This window comes from Streptopelia decaocto (assembly GCF_964273445.1).
Source record: "Streptopelia decaocto genome assembly, chromosome: Z".
NCBI lineage: Eukaryota > Metazoa > Chordata > Aves > Columbiformes > Columbidae > Streptopelia > Streptopelia decaocto.
Genome location: NC_138657.1, coordinates 36,215,435 through 36,232,508, shown reverse-complemented (window position 1 = coordinate 36,232,508; position 17,074 = coordinate 36,215,435). Strand labels below are relative to the sequence as shown.

General features: G+C 36.9%; 1 protein-coding gene across 1 annotated transcript in view; it reads left to right on the top strand.

The window, feature by feature from the left end:
* Positions 1-17,074, top strand: part of ADAMTS19 (ADAM metallopeptidase with thrombospondin type 1 motif 19) — a gene marked incomplete at its 5' end in the record, with an annotated part of 153,731 nt that overhangs the window by 49,245 nt on the left and 87,412 nt on the right. Inside the window, one exon of the mRNA XM_082074829.1 lies at positions 9,456-9,499. Within this exon, the coding sequence (XP_081930955.1) occupies positions 9,456-9,499 (44 nt within the window). The remainder of the gene's footprint in view (positions 1-9,455; positions 9,500-17,074) is intronic.

Here is a 17,074-nt window from a genome sequence, read left to right as displayed (position 1 = left end):
TTTCCTCCCCAGTAGGTGCTGTCATGGTTTAGTCTGTAAGTCGTGCACAGAAGGATGTGTCTTGATGTTCAAATAGCACATAGCCATTATCAAAAGAAATGGCCAGAATGATAGTTCAACTGGTCTAGAGTTGGCCTTAGTCCCATTTTTGAGGTGGACCTTGTACTTGATGACCTTCAAAGTTCCCTTCCAAAGAAAATTCCTGTGATTTGGTATATTAGAATCCTATGGTACTGTCCCATGCTAGTTGGTGACATGGTATCCTAAAACCATGTGTAATCTTTAAACTAGGGCTGCATTCTTCAGCTTGTGAGATGTATCCTATGAGTAGTAAGATACTGTGAAATAAAGCATTTAAAACCTCCTTCCACTCATGTCAAGGTTTAAGGCAAGGCGGCAATAAACCATGGCAGACGCTCCCTGTTATCCCCTCATTTCCCACCACCGCTTTCCTTTGGATTGGAAAGATGATAGGAGAGATAAGAGGAAAGGAAGAGAGACTTAGACTTCAATTTGGGGAGCTTTAAAGGGTTTTACTAATGCTACTAATAAATAGAGAATATATATACAAAATATACAAAACCAATCTCGAATGCTCGATGCTGGTGTCACTCCAGCAGCAGGAGCTGGGTGTGCGGAGCTGGCGGCTCCAGCAGCTGCAGCTCAGGGTCCTGGAAGTCACGGGCGGGACTTCACAGCAAACCGGAACCTGGTTGCAGGGATGCAGGGCCTGAGGGCTGTAGATCGCAGGCAGACAGACAGGGTCCTCTCTAGATGCCGGCCATGGTCAAAGAGAGTGTGACCCTCGTGATCACCCTCTTACATAGGGGGTATGACGATTATGGGTTGGAATACCTAATTGATCCTAATTGGTCAGTTCTAGTCACCCGTTCCATCCACCCGTTCCATCCACCCCTCCTCAAACATGCCCCTCTCACAACGGAAAGTGGGAAAACTTATCAGTCTTTCTTGGCTACAATAGTAATAAATCTAAACATGAGCTTCTTCAGCATTCCGTTGTTCTTCTTATCAACACTGAGTACAGCATCCTAGGAAAAAAATATGCAGGCTAAAACTCAGAAAAGTACAGCCACCTAGAAGAACTTAGCTAAACAAAAATCACTAAAAGAGAACCGGTCTTGTTTTTAACAAAACCAGGACAAATCAGTTTTCCGTCTTCACCTTAACCAGCTTTTATGGGAAGAGGCAGAAGCGTTCTGAGTGATGCGTTAGTTAAGCAGTTGAGAGGTAGTGGTCTGGAGATGTCTTTAGCAGTCAGTGTGTTTAACCAGAGAGCTTTTTGAATTTCATGCAGCATTTCTAAATGGTAAAAAAACTTTTGAAAAGCCTAATCATGTGCTATTCTGATATGCAGTGTAATAATGATATTCTGATCTGTGCTGCCTACAATTTTTTACCTGTCAGTTTTAATATGTTTTTTTGGAGTAAATCCCTGATCAGTGTTAAGGAAATTGAAGAGAGCAGGGAAATTAGTGCTTGGATACTAGATAGAAAGTCAGTGCTGGAGCCAGAAATTAAAGACCTGTTCTGACATTTTTAGTTTTTCAGTGGTATTCTCTAGACTATACTGCCTCCCATCTCAGGGCTGCTTTAACTGCTAATAAATCATACCAGTGCAGTTTGCTGACTGTGGGAATGTTTTGCTAATTCAGACTCCCTCTGCACACCATCAGGTTTATGGTATAGCTAGCTGCATGTGTGGCTTCACTTGTCTATTTTGTTAATTCAGTCTCATTCTGTTTTGGAAACACAGAAAAAGCTCCTTTGTCACAAGTTCCAAAGAGGCTTGGACCAGCAGACCTGCTTTGTTGAGAGAAATAATGAGCACCAACTGTTTGGTATTTTTCAAGTAAAAATGTAGTTTTGGTTATCTAACACATTCTTTGACAGACCTCCTAAAACACCTCCTTTTTTGTCTTGCGTGATAATAGAACAGTAAGAGTGCTTTGAAAAAGCTTTCCTCTGCTTTCATATGCCAGTTGTGTCTAGTAACTAACATAGTTAGAAATGAAGTAGTGAGCATTCTGCAGAGTTAATTTTATTGCTTAGCTACAAAGAACATAATGTGTGTGTGTGTGATAGAAGACTTATTCAATAGTCAAAGAGCCATCATAGCCTTTTCCTGAAAAAGGTACTTTTCAAAACTTATTTTTGCATTTGTTACATAAAGCAGAAAGCAAAACAGGCTTCTCCTCACAACTTTCTCTGCTGCCCAAACAGGCTGTAATGATACATATGAATCTGCTACTGATTTGTTTAGTTCACTTTACTGTAGTCCTATTTCAGCCTGTGACTTTTTGTTTAGTTTCCCTCAAAATTGACTTATCCAGATGAAGTAATATCATGTTTAAAATATGGTGCCATAAAGTAAAAAGAAGACAGAAAGAAAAAGTTTAAATAGTCTATTTAGAAATGATCTCCAGGGAGGTTAGGTATAAGAAGAATTAAGACAGAAATTGTTTTGATTCTCTTGATAAAACTACTTGATTTACAGTTATAAATTAGCCCTATTACTTTAGAGATACACATATCAAGAAGTACTTAGAAGAAAAATTATACCATAGCACATCAGCATCCATGCCGTTTAAGTTACAGTGTGTGAGTGCACAGAGATAAGCCCCAATGCCAGTGGCCACTGAGATTATATTACCAGTTGTTATCTGCATAGGTTGTCTTACCTGAATTAGGTAACTGAAAATATGGCAGGAAGAGGTCCATGGCGTCCACAGTTGTTCTATGATGACACTGAAGTTCTTATGTTGCCCCTATTGCAAACAAGGTAATGAAAGCTGCAGAGTATATCTACAAAGAAAAAAAAAGGGTAGAAGAATGAGGCAGAATCTGCCTTCACTTAAAAATTATGCATCATGCTGCTTTTCCAGTGCATAGATCAATCTCTGTCACAGTGTTTTTTAGAAAAATATGTAAATACAAAAGTCATAATAATAATTTTAAAAAATCAAGTTCTGTGTTCTCCTCCTCAGAATTGCCATTTTCACATGTGCTTCTCATAGAAAGTAGATTTCTGATTCTCCTAATATTCATCACATAGACAGTGATATTCCATGTTCACAGTTTATATCAGCTATTTATACATACTGATATGCAGTATCTGAAATCCCTTTCCTCTAGGTGACACATAATTGAAGCAGTACTGCAAGTCATCCTCACTGTAAGAAAGTTCCTCATTCTGTAAAAGTAGACAATGGCATAGAAAGCACTTAGACTTCGTAAATATTGTTTCATTTCCAATCGTCCCAGCCTTACAGAACTCTCCCCAAAGCTTGGACAAGAATTTATTAAGCATTGCTATTACCATCCAACGCATACATTAAGTACAATTATTTTCCTGACTTTTCTCTTTACCACATTTCTGATGAGAATGGTTTGTACCAAAAATGACACCACAAGGAAGCCACAGGTGGGACACTGTGCACTTGCATGGAAACTAAAATTACCCAAAAAGATTCCAGTGTTTGAGAGTATGAAACTGTTGAAATGTAAAGCAATAGAGATTGGGTTATTAAGCTGCTACTGGTGTCCTTAAACTTCTAGTGAAACTCAGCTCTGGAAAAATGATTTCTTGCAAGTGCATGGTGAGAGATGAAATTATTCTTAATTTTGTCTTCATAGTGATATTTTTTCATCACTGTAATTTCAATACTGCCAACTGTTGTTATTTTTTCAAAGTTTTGCTGCGTTTACTGTTTTTCTTTTGACATCAACAGCAGACATCAAGGAAGTTCATGAGAATCTCAGATGTCCTTACCATTAATTATTTATTAATAGGATTGTAGATGCAGAAGGAAGCACAGAAATGTGAAAAGAGCACACTTTACAATCAAAGGTGTCTTTTTTTAAAAAAGCACAATCTTCTGTATTTGGCACATTAATTTTAAGACATGTATTTTTATCTTGTGTATTTTAAAAATCCCTCTAATTTTAAGTCATCCCAATCTGTTTGTTTTGATAGTGTTTTTTTTCTTCCCTAAATTCAAGGTGTTTGAGTCTGTGACATGGTAATGCTTTTGATAATACATGTGAGAAAAATCTACATGAATTTACCTGTTTATGTCAGCTTATTTCTTAGAATTTTAGTACTCAGGCTACGTATGTTCTGTTCACTCCTGCAAATCTATTGCATAGCATTATATGAGCCTAAACTTCATTTTAAAACTCTGATTATTTAGTGCAAGGCCCTAATATTAAATTGAGTCAGTTATTTTAACATTTATTTTCTTGGTGAAAAAGAAAGCTCGATAGTCTTGAGACAAAGATTTAAAATAAAGGAAGATTAACTGTTTTCTAAAGTAGAACATTGCCACAGTTGTTTACTTTCAGAATGTGTCTTATTTCTAATTTTTGTTACTTCAATTTTCAGCCGTGGATCTCTTTGTACCATTTGCTGCTGAAGAGCTGTTATAAAGTTCCTCCCTATATAAATACTTGTAGGCTGTTCTCAAGTCACAACTCATCTTTCTCTTAGATTAATTTAGAGAGGTTTTAAGTCTGTTTCCCAGACATTTAATCATTCTCTCGGCTCTTTCCAGATCTTTTCCTATTTTTCAAATTGTTCTTGAAGCATAAATGCCAAAATTGGACACAGTAGTATGTAAATGGTTGTACTGGTGCCACGTCTGATATTTTACTCCATCTTTATACAAGGATGCTGTTCAGTCCTACTGTCTGTTTTCAAATGCTGATTTTCTTGTTGTCGTCATGCTGTTGCCATGTCATATCAAGTTTGGGGGTCCAGCTTTTGCTACATTAAAATAAAAGTTACCCAGATGAGCCATCTTTAAAGATTGATTTGTGTTCCTTCCTATTTTTATTTCACAAGAACTCATTTAATTTTCAAACTTTACCAGCAGTGCTCTCTGGGCCACCCATGTCCTGGGGTGCATCAAGCACAGCATTGCCAGCTGGGTGAGGGAGGTGATTGTCCCGCTCTGCTCTGCACTGGTGTGGCCTCACCTGGAGCACTGTGTGCAGTTCTGGGCAACACAGGATACTGGGTGCTACTGGAGAGTGTCCAGAAGAGGGCTACAAAGTTGGTGAAGGGTTTGGAGGGGAAGCCATATGAGGAGCAGCTAAAGTCACTTGGTTTGTTCAGCCTGGAGGAGACTGAGGGGAGACCTCATGGTGGCTACAGCTTCGTCACAAGGGGAGGAGGAGGGACAGGTGCCAAACTCTTCTCTGTAGCAAGCAGTGACAGAACTCAAGGGAATGTCAGGAAGATGTGCCAGGGGAGGTTTAGGTTGAACATTAGGAAAAGGTTCTTCATGCAGAGGGTCGTGGAGCACTGGAACAGGTTCCCCAGGGAGGTGTCACAGCCCCAAGCCTGACAGTGTTCAAGAAGAGACTGGACAACACCCTCAGACACACCCTCAACTGTGGGGTTGTCAAATACAGGTACAGGAGTTGGACTCCATGATCCTTGTGGGTCCCTTCCAACTCAGGACATTTTATGATTCTATGATTTTTTTTGAGATCATGGTTTAATGCTATCACTGAGTCTAGGTTCTGTTTGGCTCCACTCAAAAACACCTTCCTTGGCTTCCTAGTTTTTCTATATCTGTGTTCATATGTTAGCTACACATTCGGTTCAATTATTAGTTCACTTATCACATTTCTGAACTGTTATTTTTTAGTGTGCCTGAAACATGAACTTTAGAAGAACCTATTTATATTGTCCTTTTTAATCTCAGTTCAACTTTACAGGCCCTGAGTGATCTGTGAATTATTTAAATTATTTCAATATAGTATTTCCTGACTTGTGAAAATACACTGCCCAGTGCATACCAGTGCATTTAATGTTTATGCTCAAAATACTGAATAGTTTCCAAAATAGCATTTATGATAGTAACATTGTCACTTTGTTTAGGTTCCCAACTGGATGATAAATGTATAATTTAATTTGTGGTTCGTTAACTCTAAAATTGACTTTTTAAAGTGCATTTATTAGTTAATATGTATGTGCCTAGTTTACATGTGGGAACCAGACAACAAAGATAATATAGTGAGTTTATAGTTTATATCTGTAAATTGGATAGTTAGTCTTTGTGACTTTGAGCCTTCTGTGAAGGCCCATCATAGTGCTTTATGTAGTCGATTAAAAGCGCACTAACTAAATGTAATTTTCACAAATAATGGGTTGGTCGTTACTCATTCTTGCTTAGAATTATTTTCTAGGATTAGCCAACTTGTTCAAGCTCAGAAGTCAGTCCTAAATCTCATGAAAGCTCCTCTTTTCTTGTACTTGAACAAGGACCTGTTTTCCTTTCCATGTACATTCAAACTAACCATTTAGAGTAATGCAAGTTGTGTGTTGGATACTGGTTAGAAGGGAAATCTGGTGTTCTTTAACCCATTTCTTGCTTTTCAGTTTAACTTGGTTAATAACTTGCACCACAAGAGCTTCTATATACATTAATGGTAATGCTAATATCTTTGCCCTATTTTGCTAAGAGAATGGAGAAAAAAACAAAGGCCTTTTAGTGTGCTTTATTGCTCTATTTTATACCTTATCTTCCTCTGAAGGGTCCATATAATTTCTTTTGCTTTGTGTAGTTTCAGTATGCCAATTCCACATATAATGTGTCGAGGCATATATATATATATATATACACACACACACATATATATATGTATGTGTGTATGTATGTTATATACACACAGGAACATCATATAATATGATGGAATATTTAAGTTACTCTGTGGGAATTAGAGAATGATTTCAATGAGAGCCATTGGTAGGTCTAGCTAGAGCTATACATCTTTACTAAGGAGCCTAGTCTCAAATGTATGTAATGTATTCATATTCTTGAACATTAAAGGAGCTTTTACATTCTTTCAATGTAAATCAGGAACTAAGAATGGTTTATTGTACTTCCCTCTTGCCAAATCATAGCATTACCATTTCCCCCAAGTCCCATAATGAAACTCTGGATACATAACATAACCATAGTCAGAGTCAGCCAAGAAGGTAAAGCAAAACAAAAAAAGTGCTGTAAGTGTATGAGAACAAAACTATTAAATAAGCAGAAACCTCTTGGATATTGTCAGTTTTAGAATGTCAGATGGTATTCTTGTACATTTGAATGTATTCTTTCTTTTTTTTTTTCCACTTGTTACGTTGGTTAATATTTATGGTACTTGTATGAGATGAGTGTGTGTGGAAAACACACTATGTCCTTAGGTTGCCTTTACACATGTTTTCTTGCTTCAACGTTAAGTCCTATATTTCTAATCATTCTGTCACATTACTTAACAAAACGGTAAGTCCCTTGTGTCACATGGCACAAAACAAAGAATTGCGTTACAACCCAGTGCATTAATGCAATTTTTTTTACAGGTTTGAAAAATATTAAAAAACTTCCTTCTGATCTGATTATAGTTTCCTGTTCACAATATTTGGCTCAACTTCCAGGGCTCTCCTAAGTGGATTCCCAGAGTTTCTTTATCAATTTATTTGCAAGATTTGTTTCTAGCACTGTTGTTTTGCTTTTCTACTCCGTAGTTAGCTGTCAGTGGTTAACAGAGAATCAAAAGCTATATTATCATGTGTCTCTGGATGTGTAGCCTTTAACAAGTGTTAGAAATTTGCCAACTACTTGAGATTTCTTTTGGGTCTAAATAACTCTGTGGAAATAGTCTGTGGGAAACAAACGGACAAACAAAAAACTCTTGGAGCAGTTGCATTTGTAAAAATCATAGGTATCACTAGTCTACTTTCTTATCTCGAACACCAAACAATTCCTGCATTTTGTTCCTGGAAAATGAGTGTATATATTGTCTGTATCTTTATCAGTTCATGTGTATATCTGTGTAGCTTCATAGCCAGAATATCAAAACTAAATCTTTCTGGTGCATATGCTCCCTCTTTAAAAACAGAGACCATTACTCTGTGGTACAGCTAAAGAACAGAAACTTCTTTATACATATTAGAAGGAAGTTCAGGTAACTACATTGTATTTTGCTTAGATGCTATACGTGTTTGTTTTGTTGCTCTTTGTTCCCTGTTGGTTCTCTGCCTCCCTGCCCAGTTCGTGCATACCTCAGCATCCCAATTTTTACTTAAAATAAAAAATTAATGTAAGTTATAAACATCACAGTGAAACAAAGCTTTTCCTTTACTCTCTTGATACCTTTGTTCTGTGTCTCTGAGAACAGATAAAATCGATGTGAAATTAAAGTTAATCCCAAGCAGATATTGTTTAACACAGAGAAGAAATATATATTCCACTTCATGCAGTTCAGCAGTTTTATTTATAGAGCTATGGCTGAACTGAAATCTGTGTTGGAGATAGGATAGTCTTCTCCCACTGAGTTAATTTGTAAGTCTTCCACTGCTAGAATGTGATGCCTTAGCAGAAATGCTTCTTCAGAACGGATTCCTATTAGTCACTTTAACTTTGTTTGTTTTGTTCTGTCTTAACCCCAGCCAGAAATTAAGCACCACGCAGGCGCTCACTCTCTTCCCCATCCCACCAGGGGCTAGTGAATCAAAAGAGTGAAAGTGAGGAAACTTATGGGTTGAGATAAAGACCGTTTAATAAGTAAAGCAAAAGTTGTACATGCAAGCAAAGTACAACAAGGAGTTAAGTCACTACTTCCCATGGGCAGGCAGGTATTCAGCCAATCCCGGGAAAGCCGGGCTCCATCACAAGTAATCATTACTTGGGAAGACAACAGCCATCACTCTGAATGTGCTCCACTTCCTTCTTCTTCCTCAAGCTTTATATGCTGAGCTTGACATCCTATGGTCTGAAATATCATTTTGGTCAGTTGAGGTCAGCTGTCCTGGCTGTGTCCCCCACCAGTTTCTTGTACTCTGCCAGTCTGATCGCTGGTGGGTGGTGTGAGAAGCAGAAAGGCCTCAAGGCTATGTAAGCACTGCTCAGCAAGAACAAAACCATCCCTGAAATTATTAACACTGTTTCCAGCACAAATCCAAAACACAGCCTCATAGTAGATATTATGAAAAAAATTAACTCTATCCCAGCCAAAACCAGGACAACTTTTTAGCAGGAAAACTCTGCCTGTCTCTCTCATTTAAATGCTGGATTACAACACTGCTTTTGGACCTGATATTAAGCAATGAAGATTTTTTCATTTCAAATTAAAGAAAAATTAACTTTACACTTGTTACATTTCGATATACTTACATTAGTAAAAAAACCCATAAATTAGGTACAATGCAATTTAAATATATGGTACATGATTTGCTACTTGACTTCTCCTAAATCTGTTCTGAAAATAAACTGAAGTGTTCTGGGTAATTCTGACCTCTGCTTCCCCACTCTCTTTGTTGAGATAATGATGTTCTCTATTTATTCATTGAGCCATACAAAATATTTGTAAATAGGTCACACAGTCATTACCAGTCTGACAGCTTGGCTTGCTTAACACTTTTCTTTTCCCCCCAATTCTAGGAAGGATTTCTGTGTACATAAAGACGAACCATGTGATACTGTTGGTAAGTAAATAAACATAAGAGACTCTGCGTATAAACCACATCATAAAGTGTTACATAAATAGAGATGTGAAGCTATAAGATGACAGTAGCATCTGTGATGGACAGCTGTAACTAGCTAAAATGCAAAATACATCTAAATTGCCAATAATACTTTGTTGCATTTGTGTATGCATCTAGCAAAATAATATGTTTAAGTACAATATCTCTATCTCATTCATAGAGCAAACTTTGAAAACTTTTTGATCTTTCACTGTCAGTTTAGTACCAAATGGTTTTAATATTCTTAATTCAGAATATTAAGCTAAACAAATGTGTTTATGTTTGGTGTTTTTTTTTTTTATGCAGTGAATTTATCTTTGTTTAGAATATGTCTGATGTTTAAAAAATGTTTCTGTAAGAATATAATGTAAATATAGTAGAATGATACAGTGTTTATGAGCAATGTAACTTCAGAAGAATACAGGATGCAAGGCATATTCTGACATCTTCAATTAAAGTGAGTGCTAGCTGCACTGATTTTTTTCTATCAACAGTCATTAATTTAGTTCACACCCTTTTGGGAAAACAGTTTTTCAGTGTGAAGGTCTGGTGGAAGACATAGCACAAGGTAGCAATTGTTCTGTATGGTCATACTTCTGCGTAAAAGATGCCATGACACTAAATGAAGGATGTCATGGCATGTTTTTAGCCTAGAATTTCTCTTTGGCTAATGGAAGTCTTTAGCAGTTCTATATGTAAATACAAATACTCAAAACCTAAATAATTTCAGTAAGATTAGGTTGATAGTAATGGACTATTAATTATTGTCACGATCGTGCTCCCTATTCAGTATAGAAGTAGATAATTTTTCTTTTCTGTTCTGTTTTTTCTTTTCTGTTTAATTTCAGTGCCAAAGGTTTGGAGAGAATTCTTATGTGAACTGTATTGCCTCATTTCTTGCTAGTCTTTTTTCTGTTATTACTGTATCATCCCAAGTCTATGTGAGCATGTCTGTGGGGTGGATATCAATAAAGAATCCTTCTAAATGAAGACTGGAATGTTTCTCACAGCAGTTAGTGGTTAAGAATTCATAGTGTTCTTCAACTAATCAGTATCTTGGTCTTAAGTGAATTTTGTATGAGTGTTTGGTGCTCAGAGGTACTTATTTTTGTCTCGTAAGTGGAAAAATGTTTCCTTCTCACTGAAAGAAGAAATGATGTGAGAAGTTTTCAGCATCTCATGCTGATCTAAACTGAATATCCAATGTGGAGTAGTTCCAGTATATCTAAGTCAGGATAAGCTGCTGTCTGGATTTCACAGATGAAGTCAATGTATTAAAGGATTTTCCATGAAAAATATTTCTTCTTTGGTTGAACCTTGGAGGTAATAGAGTGACTATTTTTCTCTGAATTTGTCCATGGAATTTTAAATGAGATAAGATTGAACTGAATCAAGTATCAGTCATTCACATTTCTTTGATGAAGAACCTTGGATGAAACTTGAAAATGAGGCAGTGCATTAATGATAAGTGCACAGAGGAAGTAAAGAGTTTGCAGTCTTAATGTAGTGATAAGCAAAATGAAGCAGAGAGTCTGATTTGGCATTTTGTGGAATGGCTATTGTAAACTTTCCCACTCTGAGTATTGTTGTTTAGACTTTTCCTCAGGAATTGAAACATTGTTCATATGTGTCACTCTTCCATATAGCTACAGTTGTGCAGCAAAAGCTAAGGTCATTATTTTCATCAGTTATTATATAAATTTAATCATTAGTGTTCCAGATAAATATAGCACCTTTCCATAAATTCAGGGTATTATTTCTTCCACTTTTTCCACATAGTGCTATGGGCCCATGCTCACTCTGAAGAAGATAATGTTTTTTTCTGAACCTCTTGTCAACTGTCATCTGTGAGCTGATCTAAGGAAGAGTGTTCAAAAACTAGGGAGAACTTTGTGCATTTCTCTTGACGAGAATTTTTAAATTGTCTTACTGGCATGGATATATTATGTCAATATTTTTAGGACTGCAAATTTATACACAAAATTGCTGAAATGTTACATAGATGGTGATTTCAATTTGACATATTTTACTTTTGATTTCCCTAGGAAAACCGAATGGTGATTTTTAGTCTTAGTTTAGATGATGAGTAAGAGTTCATTGAAAGGTAAGGAAATGCAGTTAGATCTTACTACAGATCTTCACGCAACATATTTATAGGCAAAAGGAGACAGCACATTCCAGGGATATTTAAATGCTGTAAATTATAGAACTTGGCAAAGAAAGGAGAGGAGAAATGCTAATGTAGCATCAGCTCTACAATTCCCAACTGTACAGGGCTTGCCGCTCCTTCCTCTGAAAAACCCCCAAAAGAATACACCACAATACAGACTTTTGTCTGCCATAAAGAATGGAATAATGCAATTCTCTGTGAAATGTTAACATAACTGTACGTGTACGTGAGGCAGTCAAGGTGATCTTTGTGACACATTACACAATCCAGAAATGAAAATCATGAGACAGGAACATTTACAGGATGGACCTCATTATTGGCAAGGGTTGTCATGTTGGATCATTGTTCTTCCCAGTGATGGATACTAAACAGGCAAATACTGGATTTATTGTTTATTCATGAAATTCCAAGACTCACAGTTTCCACACTGCACGTGAGTACCAACTTAAGCCAGATTGCATAAGTGTGAGTATTCTGTTTTATAAACAAAGTATTGATGTATTTTGGTGGCAAACCATACATTTATCTGTGCTTCCAGTCTTGTTCTCCTCCAAGTACAGATCTATGCACTCTTTAATTAGTACTTTTTAATTGTCTCTTAAAATAACCACATGATTTGAATGAAGATTTAATGGTTTAAAGGTAACATTAACTAAGAACTCTGATAACCAGAAAAAAACATCTACTCAAAATCAAAAACATGTGTCAAAACTCCCTAGAAATATATCGTTTCATTCTTGATTTTGAAATAAAATACATGATGCTAATCTTCCAAATATTGCTTTGCAAAATCATTTAAGGTGGACAAATACAAGATTTTTTTTTTTCCATAAGGACAAAAACCGTGTTTCATGTCTGATTTTTACATTCTTAATCAGGGAAACAAAATTCTGGCTATCTTGGTGATCATGCACAAAATGTATTAACACTTCATATTTGATAGTTTTGAAAAGTAGGCAGAAATAGAAGAATTAGTGCTGCAATTTTATCCTATTTCCCAAAGTGTATTGGAGTTTAGAAAGTAGAATGTCTTTATTTTAGGCTTTTCAGAGTTATATTAAGTAGTATACTATTACTATAAGTGTTTGGAAAGCTCTGGTCTAGCCAGAGGAGTTGTGGGGTTACTTTCACATTGTAAATCCAGAGTAACTCAAATGGATGCCTTCCTTGACTAATCTCATGTTTTGCTAAAACAATAATCTAGACTCTCATTGGTATCAGTCAGCCCAGGTCAAATCATTTCAGCTAAGCTATTCTAATTTCAGTGTTGTGAATTGTCACAGATCTTGTCAAATTCCTTCTGGGTGGAAAACCACAAGACAATTGTTTTAGGGTCAAAATTGACTGTACCCAAGTGTTTTCTTGAGCTTCTTTTGGTTGGTTGACTGCAGCACTCTTATTTATTTTTTTTTTCCCTGCTGTACTGCTGGTGTGTGTGCCCCTTGACCCCTGTTGCTGTACAGAAGTGAGATCCTGTTGCATCACCACTGATTCTCATAGCTCTTCTGTAGATTAAAGAGAGGGAAGTTTCAGACTTTATTTACTGAATGATCATTAGAGACTACTATGATTCAAACAAACAGAGGGCTTCTCTGGGTGTAGAAGAATATGAGGTTGTTTATACACAAATTAAGTTTCCTTTAACCAATTAAAAAAAAAATAAATAGGCTTCTTTGTGTAATTGTCCAATATTTTTTTCACCCAGAAGACAACTCTTTTTTGGAATCATGCCATTTCTGTCCTCCAAACAGGTTTTGTTAGCTTAGTCAAAGGGAACTATCTTTTAAATTCATGGTGGTTTTGAATGTTGTTCTTATTCTTGTGCTGTAGACAGGTAAAATGAGTGCAGATGTCTCAATGAGTTTCTGAAAAAATCTAAGAAATAATTCAGTTGTCCACTTTCAGAAAATTAAGTCTTTAATTTTTTAATGTTTACAGCTGCCATGCAGCTCACTATTTGCATTGAAGTTGTAGGTTTTGACTGATAGAAAGTTTCTAGCGGTGTTCTTGAGAGATTCTGATGCCCTGGAAGTATTCGGGGATGCATAGTCATTTCAAAAAGCATAGGAATGAGCATAGTTACTCAAGCTGGAGATACTGGCAGGCTGAATGACCCCCACAGATCAGTGAGTTAGCAAGTTAGAAAATCAGGAAGGAAATCCAACATGTTCTTTCTCTTCATTCAGCCTATTATATTGTCTGCATTTCTGGTGCCTATGACATGGCTTCTGAGAAAATAAAAAATTTTTGTATGCTGTCATATCATTGTAAGTTATAGAGCTCCGAGTAAATTTATCCATAAAGCATGTATAATTTGAAAATAATTTGTAGAACAAAGTCTTCTACTATTTGAAAGCTGTAGATTTAGTAATACTATCCTATAGTGAGTATAAATTGCAGTTTCTGCTGTTAGTTTTTGTTTTGTTATTTTTTTTCTAAAAGACTTTATTGAAGATAGACCATTCCAGATATCAGATGCTAAGCACCTGAATCCTTCTATTATCCCTTCTCTTAAACTATCTGATTCTTTAGGTAATATCTTCTCTCATCCCTTGTCAAAAGTCCAATACATGCGATGTAAAATATTGTGACTATATTTAATGTTTAGAAAGATTTATGATAGCTAGTGAAATGTCCTAGTAACACTGATTGCAACAAAATGGAAAACAAACAAGTAGTATTTTGATGCTGAGTTACTGTAAGCTTTTTACAGCGCTCACTTAAAAAAATATATGTCTGCCAAAGGAAGGTCAGGAATTTTCTTAGCATGTCTAAATTGAGTTCCACGTGACCTACTATGTCAGAATTATGAGACATTTTGAAGATAGTGTTTGCCTTAAATACAGTGACCTCAGCTGATTGTTTCAATACTATCTTCTTACTGAGGCAGTGAGAGGCTTCTTTGCTTTAAATACTTACAGCTGAGACACTTGTATTGTTCTGCACAAACACGTTTCCTTTAAAGCTGATACCATTTCCTTATAATTTTAGTCCTGGTTGAAATTCCCAAGTAATAGGATGTTTCAGGAATAGCAAGTGGAGCTTTTCTGATGAGTTATGAAAAACAGGGTCCCCAGCATTTCATTGATTTCAGAAAGAACAGGTTTTCCTCTAAAAAACAAAACAAACAAACACCACAAACAAACAAAAAACCCCTACCTTCAAAACCCAATACTGTATTTTCAATATTTTCAGATACTGTTTTCAGTTAAAAGATCAACTAATCAACTATAAGAACATTGTTTCCCAAAAACGTGTTTCCGTCTAAACTGTTTACTAGAAAGCATTTTCTAGTGCAATGCTGACATTGCAATCTCTGAACAGAACTCCCTTAAAAGCTCTTGTCTTGATTATTTTATATGATAAATTTCTAACTTGGGTAACAGCTAGTGTTGCAGAGATAAAAACAATAGTGGAAAATTGAGGTGCCATCAGGTCTTCATTCTGTTGGAAGGGATCTAAATAGTGTGGATACGAATAATGACCATCAGGGACTCAGGCAAACATCTACAAAACAAAGACCACAAACCAAAATGAAGTGAAAGAACACATCTTCCATCCAACTTAGCAAAATGCCAAAAATACATTTATTTACTTTTCTAATGTGAAAGCTATAGATCTTCAATACGAATAACTTGGTCTTTTCCTCCTAAACTTGTCCGCAGGGCCAAATTTTTAGTCCAGCTCTATGTGTTAAGAGGTACAACAGAAGTAGGGAATTGAGCAGGCTGTGGAGGTTAATGCTGGAAGTACTGAAGCTGAATGTGTAGGGCCTGTTACCAATGAACAAGCAGCCAAAGCATTTGCACAGAACACGGGCAGCGGCACTGCAGAAGTAAACCTGAGAATTCTCATTCCCTGTGGTTTCTCATCTGTATCCATCTGTTATCCCTCCCCTCATCCAGAAAATGCCTCTGTTACAGTCTTGCGTATCTGCCCTTAGCCTCACTGGCTGGGGGAGTGGGAACAGTTTGCTGAGAAGTGGGGTGAACTCTGTAATGCTGAGCCTTATGCTGCGGACACTTATGTTGCTAATTTAAATATAGTTCAAGTACCTGTGTGCTGCAGAACAGGAGCCCTTGGGATGTGAGCCCTGTACGCAGGGTTAGCCTTTCTGCCCCTCTGACAGCTCATGTGTTTGGGTTCTGGTTTGTGGCTAGACAGGTCTGATTTACTGGACCCTGCCTGGTGTTTCTCCAGAGGCAGGGAAAGGAGGCAAGAGCTGCTGCCATGTGTTTGCAATGGACATATTTGGTTTAACTGGGATAAAGAAGCAAGGGGAGTCTGTCCCCCCTCTTCCAGGCCCTCCCCACTGTCAGAACTGGATCCTGCAGCATATGTCTGTTTTTCTAGAAGGTATGAACAAAGGCCTATGTTGTCTATATTCACTAGAAAGGTTTTCTATGTTGGTTTCTTCTCTTTTGTTGAGGCACAATTGTGGAAGAAATACACTTAAGGCAGTTCCAAATCAATACTGTAGGTTGTTCAGTTGCTGACACTTGCAGGTATCAAGGGAGATTTCTGATCAGTTAAGGCAAACAGGAATCCATAAACCCTGGGGTCTGTGATCTACGGTATTTCCTAACAATAACATGCATTTTGGGAACAGGTTTCTCCACAAGACAGATAAGGCTGAAAGTAGACAGTGGGCCGGAACTACTTCTACAAAGAATGGTGTATAGAACCTATATATAGGTCCTCCCCTTTATTTAGCAGAAGGGTTGGGGATGGGGAGCTGGTAGTCCTGTCAGTCTTGCAGAGGAAGATGTAGGAAACCTGCTTAGAGAATGAAATCAGTGGTGGTTATAAATATGAGTTTCATAATGGGTGTGCATACATCTGTTTTTTGGAACAGTTTAGCATTGCACACACGTTGGATATAAGTAAAAAAGTGTTATAAGTAAAGAAATACTGTCTGAGTTGGCCATTTTAAAATCCTGTTGACTGAAGCCGCCTATAGCTGGAGATGTACATCTAGACCTCCAGCTGACCACTGTGACCAGAATTTTTTTCTGATATTCATCACTAGTGCAGTTAAATTTGCTTCTTTGTTCTGAATGTTACTGTCCAGGGTGCTATGGGGGATTCTGAGTGTATCATGATCAGTTGGACAGACATACTGGATAAGGAGAAGCAACCACAGCAAGTTTCTCCCACTGAAGGCATAGCTGCAGTCTGTTAAACTTTGTAGACCAAACATGTTCTCTGACATATCTCTGAGCTTGTTGCTACATAAAACTTGCAAAAATGGCAAGAGCATTTTAAGCTTTGAGTTTTTGCCCAGTGAGTTTGTTTATACCAAAATACAAAACCTGTCTTTAACAGAACATACTCTAAACATATCCTGTGTGAAGGAAAGATCATTT